This window comes from Perca flavescens, chromosome 15 (assembly GCF_004354835.1).
Source record: "Perca flavescens isolate YP-PL-M2 chromosome 15, PFLA_1.0, whole genome shotgun sequence".
NCBI lineage: Eukaryota > Metazoa > Chordata > Actinopteri > Perciformes > Percidae > Perca > Perca flavescens.
In genome coordinates this window covers 10,949,498-10,966,107 of record NC_041345.1, presented here as the reverse complement: position 1 = coordinate 10,966,107, position 16,610 = coordinate 10,949,498, and the positions used below count along the sequence as shown (strand labels likewise).

General features: G+C 40.2%; 3 protein-coding genes across 7 annotated transcripts in view; 1 reads left to right on the top strand and 2 right to left on the bottom strand.

Moving 5' to 3' along the window:
* Positions 1 to 923: 923 nt before the first annotated feature.
* Positions 924 to 8,593, bottom strand: e4f1 (E4F transcription factor 1). The gene is made up of 14 exons (XM_028599498.1): positions 8,432 to 8,593; positions 8,035 to 8,168; positions 7,869 to 7,950; positions 7,328 to 7,509; positions 7,037 to 7,157; positions 6,791 to 6,943; positions 5,976 to 6,166; positions 5,495 to 5,731; positions 4,784 to 4,895; positions 4,340 to 4,557; positions 4,059 to 4,257; positions 3,805 to 3,968; positions 2,806 to 2,868; positions 924 to 2,607 (listed from the first exon to the last, which is right to left on the bottom strand). Exons 1-14 carry the CDS (start codon positions 8,526 to 8,528, stop codon positions 2,233 to 2,235), a joined length of 2,328 nt encoding a protein of 775 aa, XP_028455299.1. The 5' UTR covers positions 8,529 to 8,593; the 3' UTR covers positions 924 to 2,232.
* Positions 8,594 to 9,649: 1,056 nt separating this feature from the next.
* Positions 9,650 to 13,682, top strand: narfl (nuclear prelamin A recognition factor-like). Its single transcript, XM_028599888.1, has 11 exons — positions 9,650 to 9,744; positions 10,652 to 10,747; positions 10,844 to 10,987; positions 11,098 to 11,227; positions 11,343 to 11,477; positions 11,717 to 11,835; positions 11,967 to 12,096; positions 12,186 to 12,258; positions 12,345 to 12,482; positions 12,752 to 12,909; positions 13,285 to 13,682. Exons 1-11 carry the CDS (start codon positions 9,679 to 9,681, stop codon positions 13,524 to 13,526), a joined length of 1,431 nt encoding a protein of 476 aa, XP_028455689.1. The 5' UTR covers positions 9,650 to 9,678; the 3' UTR covers positions 13,527 to 13,682.
* Positions 13,683 to 14,183: 501 nt separating this feature from the next.
* The window catches only part of LOC114569688 (hydroxyacylglutathione hydrolase-like protein), a 3,897-nt gene continuing 1,470 nt past the window's right edge, over positions 14,184 to 16,610 (bottom strand). For 3 of the 5 annotated variants that reach the window (XM_028599699.1, XM_028599700.1, XM_028599701.1), the window contains exons 6-9: positions 16,534 to 16,610; positions 16,141 to 16,242; positions 15,447 to 15,526; positions 14,184 to 15,126 (exon numbers count right to left, since the gene is read on the bottom strand). The exon at positions 16,534 to 16,610 is cut by the window's right edge and continues 27 nt beyond it. In XM_028599699.1, coding sequence (XP_028455500.1) covers positions 14,976 to 15,126; positions 15,447 to 15,526; positions 16,141 to 16,242; positions 16,534 to 16,610 — 410 coding nt within the window. In that variant the 3' untranslated portion in view covers positions 14,184 to 14,975. Of the gene's footprint in view, positions 15,127 to 15,446; positions 15,527 to 15,733; positions 15,803 to 16,140; positions 16,243 to 16,533 lie in introns of those variants that run through there. The other 2 variants (XM_028599702.1, XM_028599703.1) reach the window with 2 other exon arrangements.

Here is a 16,610-nt window from a genome sequence, read left to right as displayed (position 1 = left end):
CTTTGTGCTGCTCCTTACCTGAGTTCACTGGTGCCAAAAGCCTTCACCCAGCTAGGCAAAACAAGTGCACCTAAAAGGTCACATCTGTAGGTTATCTGGGCCAATGCCTCCCTCTGTTCTCAATCAGAGAACCAGCAGTCTGCAGCTAAGGAAAGGGAGGCCGGTGAAGAGGGTATAGTGTCTGAAAGTCAGGCTCTTCATCCTGGGTGAGGTGGTCCAGTCTCAGCCTCAGTCCAAACCCTATGGCTGTGGTGATCAGAAAACTGGGACACACTAACACGGTCCTGAAATGGTTCTTTGCAAGAAAAGGTACTGCGAAGCCCCATTTTTCTATAAATACCTTTGCCTCTCTCTCTCTCTCTCTCTCTCCCATCCGCTCTCTCTCTGCCTTCCTCTGTTGCTCATTTGGATAGGGCTCTCTCAGAGGGCTGAGAAGTGACCCAGAAACCAGTGTGTGGTATACCAGCCAGGGACACTCTGATTATAGCGGCTGCGTTAACCTCAGTACTGGATGTAGAGACAAGAAGGTAGCCTGCAGATATGCTCAAGGTTGCCCGCAAAATTTCAGCTAAGCCAATTAACTGTGGTGAATTAAGCCTAGGATTGCAAATACTAACACCAACGTGACAGCATGACATCAGGCAGTACAAGCTTGGTAGTGTGTGTACATTGTGTACCAGATGATCCAGTGTTTTACCTGGCAGGTGTGTGTGGTTTTAAAGCAGGTGGTATTCCCATGATGAGAGGGAAGATGACATTCAATCCACAGCTACACACTTTTAAAAACAAAGAGAAAAAAATGGAATAAGAATGCTACACAAGAAAATAATTTTACTACACAGGTATGTAATTCAAGTGTTTTTTTTTTACTACGGTTGGGGGGTCTTTGGGGAAGCACAACTACTATGAATTGGAAACCAGAAATCAATAAGCCACAGTAAACCAGCGGCAGTTTATTATTTAGGGTTGACCAAGGCAAATGTTAAGTTATATGCGAATGTTTCTCTCACTAACAAAAGCAAGAATCAAAAATGTTTGCAAAAACAAATGTTCAAATATGCTCACAGAAACCTAATCAGTACTCTAAACAATCACACACTTAAAGGCCAGACATCTTCTCAATCAGAAAAACTCAATATCAGCCCAGAAAAAAGGAAGCCAACGAAAAGAAAATAGCATTTATTTGACACTAACTCTGCTTAAGTAAACGGACCACATTTAAATGTGTCTAGTGTATCTGTCGTGCTTAAAGATCCATTATGATTAAACGGTGTACCGTGGAAAGTTCATACTCTTCTTGAATGGTTTTAAACAGGCAGGCTCTTTAAAAGGTGGGAGTCTGTGATTCTATCCCAGTTCCCTTTTTGTTAAATCCAGCAAATATCTCCTTACTGTCCGTGTGTGCGCAGCCTTGGCTCTGTAAAAAGGGTAACAAACATAGTCGGACCAAGCCACACAACATTATTCCAGGCAAACAGCAACAGCCGTGTTCGTGCTTCTACCCAGGACAGAGGAAAGGGTATGGATGTAGAAAGAGAAAGGCAGCGGGAGAGAGAGGGATGGTAAAAAAGGAGCAAGGGGGGTGTATCTGTTTGAGTGTGGAGTTGAAATATCAACAAACAATCTTTCTCCAAAATTGCAGATTCCACCTTTAAAAGGGCAACACATTTCAATTTGGAGATGAAGGGTTTCAAAACTTGTACTGTAGCCGACCGAGACATCAGAAGTAAAAACTGCGATGGAATGATGCCGTTTAAGGTAGCAAAAGTAAGAAGGAATGTCACTTTTTGACTGCAGCAAAAGAAAAGGAGACAAGGCTACAACAGATGAAGGCAAAGACATGTTCCGTTTGTACCACCTAAAAAGAAATATGCATCTGTTCAGGCCTTCAAAATGAAAACCTTAAATTATTTTGGTTAATCTTTTAAACTGTATGCACCTAAAAGATAAAAAAAAAAAAGAAATGCAGCTAACCTACTGAATGCAGTGCTTCATTCTAGTAAAGCAATTCATTTAAAATTAAATACACAATAGAACTAGTCCACACTCATTCTTGATGTTTCACACAGACTTTTCTTTGTAGGTTGTTCTATTTCTGTAATTATAAACATTATAAACACTTTGGCCTTTGTTTCGTAATCAAAACTCACACATGAGGCTCATATAAACTCTATGGGCTACACAGGTACAGTCCAGCCAAATGTATCAGTCCACAGTTAGTATCCTCTTTGATCATATAATGACAGTCTGAATCTCCACCTCCTCTGGGGAGGTGATGACATATTCCTCTTGCTGCTGCACCATCTGTATTCCCTCCTCCACTGCTTCCTCTGTGGTAACCATAGTAACGGTTCCGTCTGCCGTCTCCACGGTGCCCGCCGTGGCCAGTAGCGTGCCGTCACTGATGGCGGAGGCCAGCGTCATGGCCACCTGCTCTGTCAGGCTCTCAGGTGTAGCGATGGTGATGGTGTCACCGCAGTCAGAGATGGATGCGCCCTCCTCGTTCATCGCCACATTGCGCACAATGATCTGGTGGCTGCCTGTGCCGCCGACGGCATGTGACTGGCTGACGATTCGCTGCACCACTTTCATGATGTGGTTTCCCATCTTGCAGGGAGATGTTTGATATTAAAAAAAAAAAAAAGGTAGGAGAAAAGTTGTAAGATAATGAAAATACATTTAGCAACTCTTATCAGATCCACACTCCGTAACTGCTATAAATCATGCAGACGTTCTTGTGTGTGTGTGTGTGTGTGTGTGTGTGTGTGTGTGTGTGTGTGTGTGTGTGTGTGTGTGTATACTGACCTCATTTTGGCTGTCTTGAATGAGTGTAACCTCTTCCTCCTGCACCTCCTCCTCTGTTTGAGTCTAGGATGACAGAAGCAGAGCAAATACAATTAATGACAAAAGTTAGCAGTCTGTTACGCCAATCATTAATAAAGTGCATTCAATTAGCTTCTTAACAATAACTGGAATAAAAAATGAATAAAGGGGAAAATAAGTAATTTCTTATGTGGTCTAAATCTAGTCATGATATCAACCTCAAAAGAAATAATTAGCACAAAACAAAAAACAATTAAAAACATCATTTATGCATGCTGTTTAGGTAAGTTTAAGTTGCTGTGGTAAAACTTGTTATGCAAGTCATCTACATAAATCACCGTTAGTTAAGTCCTTCTAGTTTGCACTAAAAAAAATAAAGATAAACTAAACATTTGCAAATGCCTGCAAATTCAGTTGCTGCTCTACAGTTCTACCGCAGCGTTAATCCAAGGGTTTAAAAGTAGCATAGTCCTTTGTAGGCCTTTCCAGCCTTGGCGGGCCCACACATGTTTAATTTGTCTTTAACAAGAAAGGGCACTTTTTTGTCTGTCTTTAAATTGTTTCTCTGATATGAATAAGACCATCATTTGGAAACAATATGTAAGGGGTAGTGCTGACTTCTAATGAATCTACTGGCCCATCCTGCTTCTAATATTTGGACCATGCAAATACATTATTTTTGTCTGTCAGTCACTCATTTACAAAATAATGTGGAACACAACAAATGCTGTTGAAGTAGGCATTTCCATTCCTGTCAAATGTATGGTTACTCCTCTCTTGACATAACCGCACGTATCCTGCTATTGATTAATAATTTAAAAAAAAAAAAAAAAAAAAACAAAAAAAAAACAACATCAGATAGAGGTGCTTAAAAAAGTTTGATGCCAAAAGATTCTACTTACAATTTACATGATGCACCCTTAGCCGTGATGTAAGGGCAGAAACTACACATTCTCTTAACCCTGCTTCTCTGTGTCTCACCTTGATGATGTACTCCTGTGTGTCTGCCACCACTGAGGAGAATTCCACCAGGACAGCATGAGGATCCTCCGAGTTAATGGCCTCTGTAGCAAGGCTGTCCACAGATGCCTGCTCCTCCGTTATCGCATCCTGTGGCTCACTGGAATCGTCCTTCTGGCATCCTCCTGGTGGAAATCACATGTTATTATGTTTGTCTGTGTCAGTGCTACAAATGTATGCTTTTCCAAGTTTTGTTGTCTGTCAAACGGACAGACCTTTTGCACGCATGTGCCGATTGAGAGTCCCGTGCTCAGCAAAGCCTCGCCCGCACTTTGGGCACTTGAAAGGCTTCTCTCCGGTGTGATGGCGGATATGTCGCACCAGAGAGCCTTTCTCCCTGAAGCCTCTCAAGCAGAACTGACACACATAAGGTTTCTCGTCACCATGGGTCCGCTGATGCACCTGCAAGGCATTCTGAGCAAGACAAAGAGATCTGTTAAGAGCCTTTCATTGTGTCTGAGTGATAACTTGGTCAGAAACTAAACAATGAACTCACCTTGGTCTTGTAGCCCTTGTTGCATCTGGCACAGCGGTAGGGTCTTTCATCTGAGTGGGCCCTCATGTGCTCACGTACATGCCCGATGGTTTTGTACAGCTTGCCACACTCACCACACTTGTACCTTCTCTCACTGACGTGGACTTCCATGTGTTTCTTCAGTAGGTAACCAGTTAGAAACTCCTTATGGCAAAGTGTGCACTTAAAAGGCTTGTAACCTGCATAAAAAAAGGATTACACAGAAAAGAATTACATTTTGTATGGGCCAACAAAAGGTCCATAAAATTCCTGAAATTGGAAAGGTAATTTAAAAAAAAAAGAAAATAAAATCGGTCAGTGTACCATCAACAGCTTTTTTTTGGTTTCACATTGTTCTCAAAAGTTGATCAAAAGGATAATAAGAATGGTCATGCTGTGAGTCATTATTAATAGTTATGGACTTACCCATATGGCCCTTGACATGAAAGCGGAAGTAATTCAGCCCCTTGAAGGAGCGATTACAGTGTGGACACATGTGCAATTTTAAGGTTGTTTGATCATCACCATCACCTGCTTCCTGCAAAAGAAACGAAAAGCAGACAAGAAGACATTAAAAAAGCGGGTGCAAATAATCATTGCAACACCAGCCCAAGCTCTGCTGAGAACTGGTTCAAATGTTGCCAGAACTGAATGCTGAATTTAACTGGCAGCAAAGTGTAGAAATCTTGGCAGAAGCTAAATATGATCTGATCTCTGCAGCTCAGAGCATCTCAAGAACAAGGCGTGGTAAAGACTGAGCTGAACACACAGCTTAGGTACCTCTAGTTTCACATCAAATGACAATTTTAAAAGTCACTGATATACACACACTGCAAACAGTAGCCGTCAATCTAAAACTAAGAAAAACTACAACGTTTTTGTGAGCGACTCAAAAATTAAGGTTTCAATATTGAGTAATATTTTTAGTTCTCCTTCTATTGGGCTCTGTGATGGGAGCCAGCACTTTTATAGTAATGGTAAACTAATATTTCAAAGGACAAACTGAAAACATTGCAGAAAAGGAAAAATAAAATTGTCAAACCAATGTTGACCCTGTTTTCAAAGCACTGCAAAACATCTAGAAACACAATGAAATGCAATAAATGTACTGGTCAATCCAAATTACTCTTTCCTTACCTCTGCCTCCATCTCCACAAACTCTTCTTTAACCTGGATCTCAGTGATACTCTCATCAGCATCAGGGCACTCAGAAACTACTTTATCCATCTCCTCAGTTGCCTGTGAGGTCTCCTGAACCATGGCTTCTTCCGTCCCCAGTGCAATGCCAGAGTTGATAATGGCCTGGCAGATGAGGTTGTTGCCTGCTGCTGCAGCAGCAGCCAGGGCTTCTGCTTGAGACTGCTCTACTACAACCTGGCCAGAGGCAGAGCAACAGAACAACAGAAAAGGTTGGATGAGAGTTACAGGCAAAACACTCTCATACCAAATCCCTACAACTCCACTTTTTCTTTACCATTGCAAAAATGTACCAAAAAGCATTTTCAGGAAATTAAAGAGTATGTGTTTTGTGTGGGTTATTATTAGTAATTTTTATTAGTGTGGGTAATTACAGCAAATACAGGACTTTTAGCTAAATGTGCACCCTTTCTTTACTCACCTGTTGCTCCTGCGTCGTTCCATTCACCTCCATTGTGAAGTGGACCTGATGGAGGACCTCTTGGGAATCAGCCTCTACCACGCTGACAACAGCAGTCTGAGCCTCTACCATCTCCTGATCCTCTGGCTGTTGCTCCACAACCACTACCTCCTGCTGTTGCCCTTCCACTGCAGCGTGATCATCTTCGACTCCTGGACAATTCACACAAACCGGTCAGTGACTCAATTGATTGTCACTTCCTTGGGCACTCTAAATCTATTGCATTGTCAACTTTTAAAATTGTCAAGTATTTCATAGATCGCTACAGCTCATTTGCTTTGATAGATAAGATTGTGCGAGACCATCGAGCTACCCTCTTCAGCACAGACGCACCTAGGGCTGGGTATCGTTCAAAGATTTTCGATACTGGTACCAATACTGTGACTTTGATACCGGTTCCTAAACGATACTTTTTTCAATTCCAATTTTATAAAACAAAAAGAAATTACAACATTGCGGCACAAATCTTTTTATTTATTTTTCTTCTCCTACTACGTGAGCCCTGTCTCTGTGTAACAGAGTTTTTCCTGCCTGCCTCTACAACGTGTAATGTTACACAGCCAATCACAAACATTATTAGACCTTGGTAGAAGCATGCTGCGTGCTTATTGGCTCTCTGACGCGGTTAAGATTCACTCCTTAGGTATTGAAATTGGGTATTGAATGGCGAGGCATTTTTAGGGGCAATTCGGTCTGTGCCTAAAAAGTATTGAATTTTGTACCCAGCCCTAGACACACCTGGCACAAGATAACAGCTCCTGCTGTATAAATCTGACCTTTTTGTACTCCATCTTTGCTGACCAAGATCTCCTTGTATTGAACAAAGCGGATCTTTTCTGTGCAGGGTGTGAGGGCCTTAAGGTGTCTAGTGAGGGCACCCGACTCTCTGAAGGACTGGCCACATAGGGAACAGCGATACGGCCGCTCATCTGCAAGAGAACAGGAAGAAAGTAGTGTTATCATCAAAAGGTATTAGAGGACATCCATTCAAGACAAAAACAGTCCCTGTTTACCAGCTGTACCTGTGTGACGACGGTTGTGACGAATCAGGGAGCCTTTTGTGCGAAATGAGGTCCCACATAGGTCACATGAGAAGTTCTTCTGGTCACTGTGAGTTTTCAAGTGAGTTCTCAAGATGTTGGTCTGTTAGGTGAAAATATAACATATTAGAGAGACAACACAAGCAATAAAGTGTGATAAATACCCTGCCTGGTAACAATTAGAAGATCTCATGTTACTCCTGTCAGGTAGTAGGAAATAAAACCCACATTTTCTCATGAAAGACAAACACACAAATGATATGTATGACTCACTGTTTTAAATGTCTTGTCACAAAGTTGGCAAATGTAGCGTCCCTCTTGGTTGACTTTGTACACAGGCTTGTCACTGTCAGCATTGTCAGATAAAGATCCTTCAGTCCCATCTGAGTGGTCAGTGACTTTGAGCGATACATTTTTTTTCCTGCGACCTCGACCCAATATGCCACTGCTTTCATCTGTTTGATAAACAGACAAAATAACAAATTAGTCTTCCCGCAGATCTGAGATCTAATTTACAGTTTGAAATTATGTTGACTAGTCGATAAATGTATTAGTCATTTTTTTTTGAGTTTACTGCTTCAGTATTATTTTAAGCAAAATATATGTGCATTTAATACTTTACTTTGTCATATATTGGAGTAAACTGAAAATATTTGGTTTTGGACTGATAGTTGGATAAATTAGGCAAATGAAATTAGTCACCTTGTCACCTGCAGGAAATTATAATGGGCCTTTTTTTTCCCGATTTATTGAGAAAATAAATGGCAAATGTATTGATAATAAATAGTAAGTTGCAGTCCTAATGTTGACCCACCATTAGTGGCCTTCACTGGTTCATCTGAAGATGCACCTTCAGCTGTTTTCACCTCTGAAGAACTTCCATTGGCTGCAGTAACCTGGCAAAACGTAGATAAACATTTGGTCTACCTCTGCTGTATATAGTGTTTCCTGCATATAAACCCACACATCACAGTCCACACCTCTTGACTGGCCTCCTGGCTGCTCGCCTCCCGTGACTCCACACGTTTGCAGTTGTGTTGCAGCTTGTGCTGGATGAAAGCCTCCAGCGTGGAAAACTCGGACTGACAGCGTCCGCACTTGTGCACATCTTCATCTGACAGCACGGAGACATACACATTACAGAATGAGACAACTTCATTAAATATTTGTGCAGCCAGCTACCACCTAGCTGATGTAAAGTTAAACCATTCTAAAGACTGCTGACTGGCTGGAGTAAAGCTACAACTAACGCTAGCTAATGTTGTTACTAATGGCAGCTAGCTGCTAGCAACAATTCATGATGGAGGAAGTTAGCTAGGCCCAAACACAATATCTGATAAATATTTCAGTCTTGTTTCACCCAGAAAAATAACTAACCTTCATCTCCCAGTGTTGTCTCAATGGTGATCGTCTCGTTGCCGTTCGTCGTTTGCTCCCTTTCTGTTTCTGCCGTATGATTATTTTCTACATTCATGTCGTTCGAATTCTCCGTCTCTGTCGCAACGCCGCCACAAGGGGGGAAAACATGGCGGATTTACGACCTCGTAGTCATAACAACAAAAGGGCGCGTGCGTGTGTCTTTTCACAGACAGATGCAAGAATCGTGTGAAATATGTATTTCAGTATGTTCCAAAATCTTTCTGAAATACATGTATATATAGATGGCTTCCATTCATCCCCTATGTATATGTGATAGCCTATATAGGCTAAATATAGGCTTATTAATAATATATTTTTTAAAGTCATAATGCATGAAGCCTATGTTTTGCTCTCACAGATAAAATATGGTTTAAACATTATCTGCATGTTCAGCTGTATTCATGTAAGTACAGTAATATGGAGACGCTTTCTTAAACATTGGAAACATATCCAACAGCAAAAATAAAGGTTAAATAAAAACTAAACGTGCAGAAGGATCTGCTACTCCCTTTCTAATTAAAATCATAATATGCAAATAAATAATACATTATATTAGACCCAGAAATAAAAGTTTAAAGTTTAAAATGTTTAAAGTGACCATGTATTCAATGATGATGACATGTGATTAACCAACACACAGAAGTAGCAACTAAAGGTCAATCCAGGCAGCAACTTTACATTCAACACTTGTGTAATTTGTCATGCAGGCTAACCGCATCAAAAAACAAAGAACTTAAAACTGTACAATGATTCTTGTTCTGCATTCCTTTCTTGCTGCAATTTAAAATAAATATGAAATAATTAAAAAGAAAAAAGAAAACATGTAAAAGAGGGATACAGTTTACAGAGAGATGCAGTTTAGAAAGAGCAATAATTGGATGAGGGGGTGTCATGGCATAAAGCCGTGAATTTTTTTTAAAGATAAAGTTTTACCTGTTTATTTCTGACCAGTCTTGACCTCTCTTTTCCCAGTGCCTGACATCCCTTCCCTTTTATTTTAGATGAACATGACTCATACCAGCATTTTAAAATTATAACCTTGTGGATTTCTCTTCTTATAAGCTTACAGTGCGTTAAAAAACATATAAAATACAGATAGACAAGATAGGTAAGCACAGGAAGATCTGGTTGATAGTGAGGTGTATCTCTGCTGGATACCTATTCACGACACAAAAGTAAACAACAAACACTTTACGGCAGTAAATATGGCTTCGCACTTTAGCAGTGTGTTGCAGCTGACAGATCTCGATGATTTTATCACACCCTCTCAGGTAGTTGAACTATTCTAACATGTCATAACATCGGGTTTATTTTAAAAAGACATAGGTAACGCTAATAATTCACTTCCCTTATAAAAGCAGTCGATAGTGACTTACCGACTTAGCAAACGTACCGACATAGCATTCGTGGTAACTGTTAGCTAGCTAACAGGGGTCTTCGTCAATTCTACAAACTGTCTGTAAGAGAACAACTAAAAAATAACCACAACCATGAAACCCGCTTGACAAAAGCGTATGATAATGCAATTCTAACTAATTGGTTTAACTGTTAATGATTGCAAACCCCGCTAATGTTAAAAACATCAAATGCCTGCTAGCTAAGTAGTTAGTTTGCTGCTAATGTTAGCAATGATGTAACTACGGTGAAATAGTAGCGTTGGGTGATAACTTGGTTCTAGTGGATATAGATATTAAGTTATACTTTCACTCAATAGACAATACGTTAATGCAGCTTGAGTTATTGCCCAACTTGTCCAACTGAAAGTCCTTGAAAAACTGTAGACCTGGTATATGTCACTTTATATTATTTAGAATCACCTGCGATATAACGTTATGCAAAATGGTGTGACACTGATCATTTGCGTTTTGAACTCTCATTTCTTACCTGTCGCGATGAATGTACTAATTTCTTGTGATCTTTGTGAGGGGGAAAAAAATGAAATGACTGTTGAATCAGTCTAAAAAGGTTGGTCTATCTAAAACCCGGGTGTTGACTTTTTTTTGTCTGGTATTTTATTTCGTTACCTGCTACCTGTTACTACTCTTGTTCTACTCTCTTACCCAGTTCTGTTTGGTACCTGTGGGTGCTGTTATAAATTGCTGTGTTTATCTTGTGCATAAAGTTCATAAAAAAATGAACACAAGTAGGTTTGGCTTATATGTGTGGTTTCTGTTGCAGGAATGTGTCAAACCTATTAAAATAGAGAAGAAACAAGGTAAATCTTTGGCCAAGATTCAAATAGAAGATGATGGCAGTTACGTCCAAGTCAACCAGGTGGGCTTTAAGGCTTAATCAAAACCTGCGTGTTAAGTAAAATTGAATTATTGCACCACTATTTACCCTGAAGTAATTCACCTCTTGTGTTTGCAGGATGGTGGGAAGCAGAAGCTGGAGAAAGCAAAGATCTCACTGAATGACTGTTTGGCCTGCAGTGGCTGTGTCACCTCAGCTGAGAGCGTCCTCATCACGCAGCAGAGCCACGAGGAGCTCTTAAAAGTTCTGCGCAACAACAAGGTAGAGATGGATGTATGTGTTTGAATGCTTGTGTAGTATGGGTCTGGTTATTGGTGCTTTTGCAGCCTTTTGAATGTGATAGTAATATTTTTGAGTGTCTCCCTCAAAAGGAAAACGCGACAGAGCAGAAGGTGGTGGTGGTGTCGGTGTCACCGCAGTCCAGAGCCTCCCTCGCAGCATACTTTGACCTCAGCAGTAGTGAGACAGGCAGGAGGCTCACATCCTTCTTTAAATGCCTTGGTGAGTGCAAAATATTACTTTTTCTGTTCTATGTAAGTCAAACAGCACAAAGTAAAACAGGAAATGAAAATAATGCAGACAATGTCACTTCTGAAGATTATTATCATTATGGCAGGGGTTCATCATGTGTTTGAAACAAGCTTTAGTCGGACCTTTAGCCTGCTGGAGAGCCAGAGAGAGTTCGTGGAGCGTTTCCAGAGGAAGGAGCAGGACAGCAACAGCCTTCCCATGCTGACATCGGCCTGTCCAGGTATTCCACTACAAACCCTGTATGTTTTAAGGTTGGAGCATCCTGCCATGCTGGCCTTTGTTGCGTGTCAACCTCATTTATCATATTCGTGGTGGACCACATAACTTATACTTAATAAAAGGTAAGAGGCGGCAGCACACACTGTTGTGTAATAATACTTACATTTCTTATTATTATTTCAGTGTTTGCTCAAATACCTCTCCCTTCAAGTACGTTTATGTGTACTTGTTTTTACTCAGGTTGGATTTGCTACGCAGAGAAGACCCATGGCGAGTTTATTCTTCCATACATTAGTACCACTCGCTCCCCCCAGGCGATGATGGGCTCTCTGGTTAAAGGCTATTTTGCTGAACAACAGGTACCGGACACATCTGAGATTGCAGTCAAACAGTGTGCTCCACCTCATGGAGGTTAAAGTGACTTTGACACTTTTTATTATATATATTACTTAGAATAATGAGTTGAGCTGTGTATTGTGTGTGTTGTTAGGGGCTAAGTCCACAGCAGATCTACCATGTGGCAGTTATGCCCTGCTTTGACAAGAAACTTGAGGCCTCGAGGACAGACTTCTACCTAGAAAAAGACGAGACTCGAGAAGTGGACTGTGTCATCACATCTGGTACATGAAATACTCTTATGATGCTTTTTTTTGTCTATATGAATGTGGAGTATCTTCTCTTTTATACTTTTCTCATGTCTCGTGTATAGGAGAGGTTCAGAAAATGCTGGAAGAGAAAAATGTGTCTCTTAATGATGTGGAACCTGCACCCCTAGATACATTGTAAGTTCTGTGACATTTTGTTTTTGTTATCCGTAGCATGACTTTCCAGAAGAATAAGTGAACTCACACACTACATATTATTCCAGGTTCAGCAGTGTGAGTGGGGGCGAGTTCCTGAGCCATGCCGGAAGCGGGTCAGGGGGTTACCTCCATCATGTCTTCACCTATGCTGCTAAGCAGCTGTTTGGAGAGGAGGTGAAGGATCTCACGTACAAGACCCTCAGGTGAGTCTGTCTCAACAACTTTAAGAAGCCTGCTTAGTGGTGTTTGTGGAGGCTCATTATGTCCGGAACAGTCAGACTTAAATTCAGTATGAATGAAGAGCTGTTCCAGTTCAATGATCCCAAAATGCTTGTCGATTATGCCTAATTATAATGTCACTCAGCCAAGAGTCTAGCGTATTGATGTTGTTTGAGAGACTTTACATGTGCAGATCGAAGTATACCAGCTTACTGCCAAACCCTGTTTTGCTAACTTAACTCCTCTGCCACAGGAATAACGACTTCCAGGAAGTGACTCTAGAGAAAGATGGAGTAGTCTTGTTGAACTTTGCTTCCACGTACGGCTTCCGTAACATCCAGAACCTGGTGCAGAAACTTAAGAGGGGGAAGTCACCTTACCACTTTGTGGAAGTTATGGCCTGTCCATCAGGTAAAGTGAAACATGCAGATGTGAACTCTTCTTAGTCTGAGCCATTGTGCTTTTGCTTGATTGGTACAGCATATATTTGCAACACCAGAAAGAATTTACTACTACCATGTGTTTTCAACTGGCCTCACGTGTCATAAATGACATGCTTGTTACATATATGTGCACATGGAAGCTATTAAATGCAGCGGTCAGTCACATCTGTGGAAATAGACAGGCAATTTAAATACATGCATTGAGTTATTGGATGGTTAACTGACAAGCACAACTTGCAGAGTAGTCTCACCAGCACTGCTTTACTAATTTGATATTTGCTGATGTTTGTTAACAAATTAAAACAATAAACCCAGCATGTTCCCCTAACCCTTTATTATGCAGGCTGTCTGAATGGTGGTGGACAGGTGAAGCCCAAACCTGGTCAGAGCCCAAAGGAGCTTCTCCAGAAGGTTGAGGAGCTCTACAAGGCAGAGCGCTCCCTATCGCCAGAAGACGACACCCGTGTGGCCGAGCTGTACCAGTCCTGGCTCCACAGTGTAGGGGAGGAGAGAACCAAAGAGCTGCTGCACACACACTACCACCCTGTGGAGAAGATGAAAAACGGACTCACTATGAAGTGGTGAAGCAAGCTTTTGCTACAATCCATGATAAGCGGATCATTTTTCAGCAAACACTGACTACAGAACCGTCCAAATATGACTAACTATTTCTGTCTCTCTTCAGGGTAATGGGCAAAGTCAAATATAAGCTGTTTTGATGTATGCCAATAACCTGTTAAACCACTTCTCCCCTCGTCTAAAAATTGTGTGCCTGGCCAAGTGGAAAACAATAGGCATAGATAATAGACACAATGTTGAAGCCAGATTATTTATTTGGTCTGATTATTTGCCATTACAGTATACTGTTGATTGTCTCATATATATATATATATATATATATATATATATATATATATATATATATATATATATATATATATATATATATATATATATATATATATATATATATATATAAATAAAAAATAAAAACTTTATTTAATTCTAGCCATTTGTTTTGCAAAGATTATTTTTTTAGGCTTTTCTGCCTTTAATTGATAGGACAGCTAGGTAAGAAAGGGGAGAGAGGGGGAAGACATGCAGGAAATCGTCACAGGTTGGATTCGAACCTGGACCTCTGCGTCGAGGCATAAGCCTCTCAGTACATGTGCGCCTGCTCTACCCACTGATCCAACCCGGCCACTTGCAAGTTCTTTTTAAAAGATCTCCAACAGAATAATGTTTCAGACTGATATCTTTTATTGAATAATCTTGACTCTGACTCTGTATTACGCTCTAGCAAAGTGAGGATTTACTCACGTTGGGATGAAAAGCAATAATTTACATTTCATAATGATGTACACTGCATGTTTCTTCTATCCTTATACAATGTATGAGTGCAACATATCATACTACTGTTCCAAAGGTATGTGTATGTGCACATACATCTAAATTTACTTAAATTGTATTTTTACAGTAAATCAATTGTCCAACTGCAAACGCAAGAAAGAGAGCAATTGTACAGTATATATACAGTATGTCCAAACTGAAATTAGTAAAAAAGTAAAGTAAAACGCACCAGCAGTAACAAGGTTACCAGACAGAAAACAAGTGCATATCAAGGAAATTAAACATTCAAATACAAATAAGTTATAAAGAAATAAAGCGTTATTTTATTTAAAGCAATAAATACACAAAACACATTAGTATCTATTTTTTGAAAGGAAATTGGTATTAGCAGACGTTACCTGGTGCAGTTAGTTTGTGCGTAAGAGACCAGCCCTTCGTTAATTTAGCTTGTAGGAATATTTAATGAAAGCAGCTTTACACTGGCTTCTTTGTGCAGTCATTGTTTCATTATTACTTAAACAACACACACATTAGGGTCAACCAGGTTCCCAGTAGTATACATTGGTTACATTGAGGCTTAGAGCAACAAATAACACACTCTACAGAGTTGTGTCTTGCTGCATTCAGTCATTCAAACTATCTCTCCTTGATAGTTGAGTATGTTCAGATCTCTGAAACTGGATCTCAGGGTCTGAGAAGCCCCCACTCCAAAGCCAACATGGCATGGGGAGGAAGCCTCTGCTTGGGCTTCTTAAATGTGTCCCTCTCCTTCCGCAGGACCCTCAGCACCTCTATGGGGTCTGTCTTTCCAGTGAACTTTTGTACTCCTTCCTCTCTACAGTAAAGGAAGAGGATAAGAAAGAAACATCAACAACTGAGAGTATAACACAAAATTGTGGCAGGAAATGTCCAGATTTAAAAAACCACTGATTAATCTGGAAACACAAGCTCATCCAAATTAACTTGTGTTACCAACGCTGTGTACTAAAACTACAAGAAGCACCAAAACAAGCGCAAAGATAAACTACATCCATGCCAAAACGTCGGAATCATTTTTTTTCAAACTGGTTGAAAAACTCGAAATGACATTATCAAAATGGCTGGAGACATGTATTCACCAGGTTCATCCTCTCATACATGCTGTATCAAACTCACGAGAGGCGAAGAAAAGGGTTGTACTCAAACTCCTCCATTAGAGTAGAAGGCACTGTGGGTTTGTCATCATCATCTCTCGCCTGCGAAAACAAAAACGCAGCAAAATAAATATTTCTCAATTTATATTAAAAGAATAAAATTGGCAATATTTTAGTTTTTGTCCAATGCCATGAAAAGACCATAACCAGCAATGATTGCTGGTTATGTAAAGCTTATTTCACTGTTCTATAGACCTCCATTGTTGTGCAACAACTATTGAAAACACTTTAATGAGCCAACTTCATTACCTTTAACATGCACTGTAGTTTACCTTTGATTCAATCCCACAAACACTGTTCTGTTGCCGGAAATACTCGCTAAAAAATAAATATAAAATGTAAATATGTATTATTCCACGGCTGAAAATAGCCCCCAGCAAATGCACTACTTACTCATTTTTGGGTATTGTTGCAAAGACCTACAGTGTTTAAGGAAATTATTTAATATACTATATACTGTAAAAAATTAAGAGTCTATATTGTGACCCGTTTTTAAAGATTTACGTTGGAATCAGTGGGCTTGGGAGAGTAAAGTATTATAAGACAGACTAAGCACTTTTAAGGTTTTTTGTCTTTTGTTGACAATAACAAAAATAGAGAATATGAGCTTTATTTTTTTTATTATTATTTTAAGCAGTTTTCATTGAATTGCTCACCCTGGCCCAGCTCAGCATCTCTTTAACCTTTTCATTCTCTGGCTCCACCAGCATGGCAAATTTCAGGTTCTTAATGGTGTACTCGTGTCCACAGAACACCTTCTACAGATGAAAAAAGAATGATTTTAAAAGCAGGATTTCTGATTAACTCACACACATAGCAGTAGAGTTTGAGTAGCTTGGTCATTCTGGGCTTCTGGCCATTTTTTAGATGTTTTGTACTATGTAGGCTGAAAAAGAGAGCCAGGCTGCACTCAATCACTTCATTGTACGTGTGTTTGTTCATCACTGTGACGCAGTCTTACACCAGCTCTTATCTGAGGTCATGTTAGCTGCCGATAACCCTGTGAGGGCTGCACACAACCACGACAAACATATCTTATTTCCACAAACCGTGTCTTGAGGTAGGGAGCCCAGCACCTGGGTGAGATTGTGGTACATCTGTTCTGCTGTGCCCTCAAGAAACCGCC